Below are 4,049 nucleotides of genomic sequence, written 5' to 3' on the forward strand. Positions count from 1 at the left end.
CAGGGGCAAGCACCAATCCCTAACACTATAATGATACTCTGTTATGCCTGCAGACTGGAGCAAGTTGTCCTCTGAGCTGCTATGCCCAGCAACTGACTCAGAAACAGAAATGCACAGTGAGTGGAGGTTGGAGATTTCTTTTGCAATATTTGGAGGAAGGATTGTGGTCCCCAAAGGACATAGGAAATCCACAGGAAGATCAAACAGTCAAATAACCTGAATCTTTGGGCCATTCAGAGATTGAACGACCAACCAAAGAATATAAACAGGCTGGACTTCAGCCTCTGCTCTCAGTGTAGCAAATGTGCAGCTTGGCCTTTATGTGAGTCACAAACAACTAGAATGGTGGTTATCTCAATAGTTGCAGGCTATATGTGGGATATGTTCTACTAGCTCTACTGCCTTGTCTGGCCTCAGTGGGAGAGGAAGTAGCTGCCCTCCAAGAGACTTGAAGTGCAAATGCAGGGAGGTGGGGGGGAATATTCTGGGGCCTCACCTTGACAGAGAAGAATGTTGTTGTTGCTTTTGTTTTGTTTTGTTTTGTTTTGTTTTGCTTTGTTGAGAGTGGTATGCATGCAGTTTGGTGAATTTATATGTTGATAAGTGTTTTGTTTGAAAAGGGATGTGTCTGCAGGACAAGTCCAATATGATCAAAGGTTGCTAAGCTATCTCTATTCATACCTACCCAATTCTGACTCAGTCTTTCACTACAAAATCTGAGGTACATTGGGTTGAATGAGAATTTCCTCCAAAGGTTCACACATTTGCATGCTTGGTTCACAGTCCTTGAACTATTTGGGAAAATTAGGAGGTGTGGCCTTGCTGAAGGTTTGTCACAGAAGGTAGGTTTGAGGTTTCAGAACCCAAGCCACTCCCAGTTATCTCTCTGCCTTTCTGTGTCTCCTATTGGCAGATGAAGATTTAAGCTGTTAGTTGGTCAGGTCATTGCCAGCCTGCCTGCTACCATAATTCCAATCATAATAGTCCTGGACTAATCCTCTGGAACTAAGAGCTCCTCAATTAAAATCTTTTTTTTTTTTGATAAATTGCCTTGGCCATGATGTCTTATCACAGCAATAGAAAATTAACCCATTAATAAATGATAACTAAGATATGGTCCATAGACTCAGTGAAGTATGGATAGAGGAAGAAACTGAATTTGGGGATGTTGATCTTCCAAGGAGAGAAAAATAGAATAGATGTTCTGTGTGACTCATGCATTATCTCTATAGCCAGAGGCCCTCCCAAGCTTTAACAACCAGATGAATAATAGTACAAATGACATCCATATCTGTATGACCAGGAACATGCCAGACCCTTTCTTCAGCTCTCAAGAAAGTACAGATTACCTATCTCTAAGTCTCATCTTCTTCGAAGAAATGACATAAACCCTGGGATATGTTTCTGAGTAATTACACATTTTTGTTTAACAGGGATTTTATTACACCAGGATACTTTTTTCCCAAACTATATTGCATTTAAATCTCCTGGGAATACACCGCTTGAGGTCAGCCTCGCCAAGTCTGATCCAGGTTGAAGAAGTCAAGTTAAACTGAGTTTGCTTCTTCACCTCTTGGCAGTGTGCTTACCTACCTGGCCATTGGCAGAATTTCTGTCACTTAAAGGCATGAAAAGTGGTTATAAATTTCTTGAATTGGAGTTATCAGAGCTAGGAATCAGGTGAGGGTTTGGACTCAAATCCAGATCCTATGGAAGAACAGCCAGTGTTATTAATCAATAAACCATTTCTCCAGACTCCTTCTTCAGGACATTAATCCTATAAATAGATAAAAATTTTCTTGGAGAAATACCACCAACTGTGTTTGCGTGCATGTGTGTGTGTGTGTGTGTGTGTGTGTGTTGACAAACTTGTTAATTGAATCCTAATTGTTGCCATAACTCTACTAATCAGGAATAGTTTGTTGTTGTTTTTTCAGTTTTTTATGAGTCATGAGAGACATTTCCTTGTTTTGATTCTAGGTCTGGGTACATTGGCAGGGATTTAGGACATGGGAAAGTTTCTCAGAACTCTGTATAAAAATATAGTATTGACATTTAAGCCATTAGAAACGCTCTCAGCAGCTGAGCAGCTGGAGACATCATAAGGGGCAGTTGGGGCAGCCTGTGCTCTCACTTCTGCTTCCCTGGGTGGTTTATGTCAAGGCTTCAATCACTGTGGGAGGAGTACCATAAAAACGTTGACAGTAGTAAGTTGCAACATCTTCAGGCTGCAGGCTGTTGATCTTTAAAGAATACTGTGTGCCAGATCCACTGCCACTGAACCTCGATGGCACACCATCTGCCAAGCTGTTTGCCTTATAGATCAGGAGCTTAGGAGATTTCCCTGGTTTCTGCTGATACCATGCTAAATAATTGTAAACGTTTTCACTTGCTTGACATGTGATGGTAATACTTTCTCCCACAGATGCAGACATGGAGGCTGGAGACTGGGTCATCTGGATGTCACATCTGGCATCTAAGATTGAAAAATTGAAAGCAAATCTCCACATATTTAATTCTCTTGCAAGAGGATTTTTACTGAAACTAAGCAGCATTAACTACACACAGCTGAATAAATTTCCAGTGCTGTCTTCCTTACCTCTAAGCCACAGCAGCAGCAACCCCAGGAGCTGAGCAGGCACACTCATGTCTGTGTGTGATTTGTATGAGGCTGACTCCAGCATAGGGTGAGACCTGACTATGAAGAAGCCCTCAGAGCAATTGACTGTGATTTGAGTACATGCAAATTAGCAAGGGTAGGCACACAGGACTCATCAGGTCAATAGCTCATTACAGGTCTGTAGTTATCTCCAATTCAGATTCAGTACAGGTTTATTAGTAGGGAATATGCTTCTCTTTGAAAAACAAATGACAGCAACAGTTTATGAGTTGTACCTTATTTTGACTTCTAACATGCACCATTTAGAAATTCCTTGTTATGTCTTCCTCCACAGCAGGGTATTTAAGATATGATACCATTACAGACAGAACATAAATGGTTCCATTGACTTTCAAAGGTAGGTGTAAACGTTATTGAGGCCAGGCGGATTCTTCTGTGATTTTTTTTCTCTCTTTGTGAAACTGAATTTTTTATTGGATATTTTGTGTATGTACATTTCAAATGTTATCCCTTCTTGGTTTCCCTTCCATATCTCCCTCTTACATATCCCCTCCCTCTGCTTCTTAGTTATTACATTGTTCTATTTCCTTTCCCAAATGTTCCCTGAGCCCTGGGTATGGGAGCCTTTTTTATATGTATCCCTTTGGACTGACCTCCACAACTAGCCTTGCAGCTTCTTTCCCACAACGGCTCCCAGAAGAGTAACAGAACAATATTAGAAGATGTGCCTTTTAAATAAAGACAGGAACTCTCATATATAACCCAGCTATCCAGGTAAAAAACCTCATTTCACTTATTTATGACAGCTCAGCTACTCAAGAACTATTTGCATCAAAGCCAGACTAGCTCATGGGTTTTCTCTCCATTCTATGCATATGAGCTCACTTCTCCAGTGTGTCTTTGAGATTTCAGATTATTGCACCTGACTTTATTCTCCTCTGAACAGAAGTTATTGTATGCAATGAATATGAGTATTCTCTCAGAAATAATTATACATGTTTTTAAAAGAACAATGCATCCCAAACTTATATATACTATGGCCACCATATCTTTCTAGATATTAAGAGTACAAATATCTTAGTCTTAGTTTAGGACAGAGGAGCACAAGCTGTGTGGTGGCAGTAACATAAAAGGAAATAAAAGTATTTATACATGGGAAATATAGCCATAGTAAAGTCAAGACTTATAGTGAGTTTCCAAGAATTTGAATTGTAAAAATTTTACATGTTCAGACAAGTATTCTATAGGAGATAGAAATTTTCCAGGGTGAGACTGATACCTACTCATGGCCTGAAGATGATGATGAACACAGAAGAGGTGTCAGAAAGAATGGACAGGTAGATAAGTTAAGCTACTGTTTGATATGAAAAATTAATGACCAGCATGACTCTGAAATATATAATCATTGTGTTTCCATTCATATATATAC

The 4,049-nt window shown here is 39.8% G+C and overlaps 1 gene segment (V, D, J or C); it reads right to left on the minus strand.

Annotated features, from left to right (window-relative positions):
* Positions 1 to 2,112: 2,112 nt before the first annotated feature.
* Positions 2,113 to 2,728, minus strand: LOC114635908. The segment is given in 2 exon segments: positions 2,113 to 2,476; positions 2,600 to 2,728. Coding segments are annotated over 2 exon segments (408 nt in total).
* Positions 2,729 to 4,049: the final 1,321 nt, after the last annotated feature.

This window comes from Grammomys surdaster, unplaced genomic scaffold (genome assembly GCF_004785775.1).
Source record: "Grammomys surdaster isolate TR1022 unplaced genomic scaffold, NIH_TR_1.0 119583, whole genome shotgun sequence".
In the NCBI taxonomy this organism is placed as follows: domain Eukaryota; kingdom Metazoa; phylum Chordata; class Mammalia; order Rodentia; family Muridae; genus Grammomys; species Grammomys surdaster.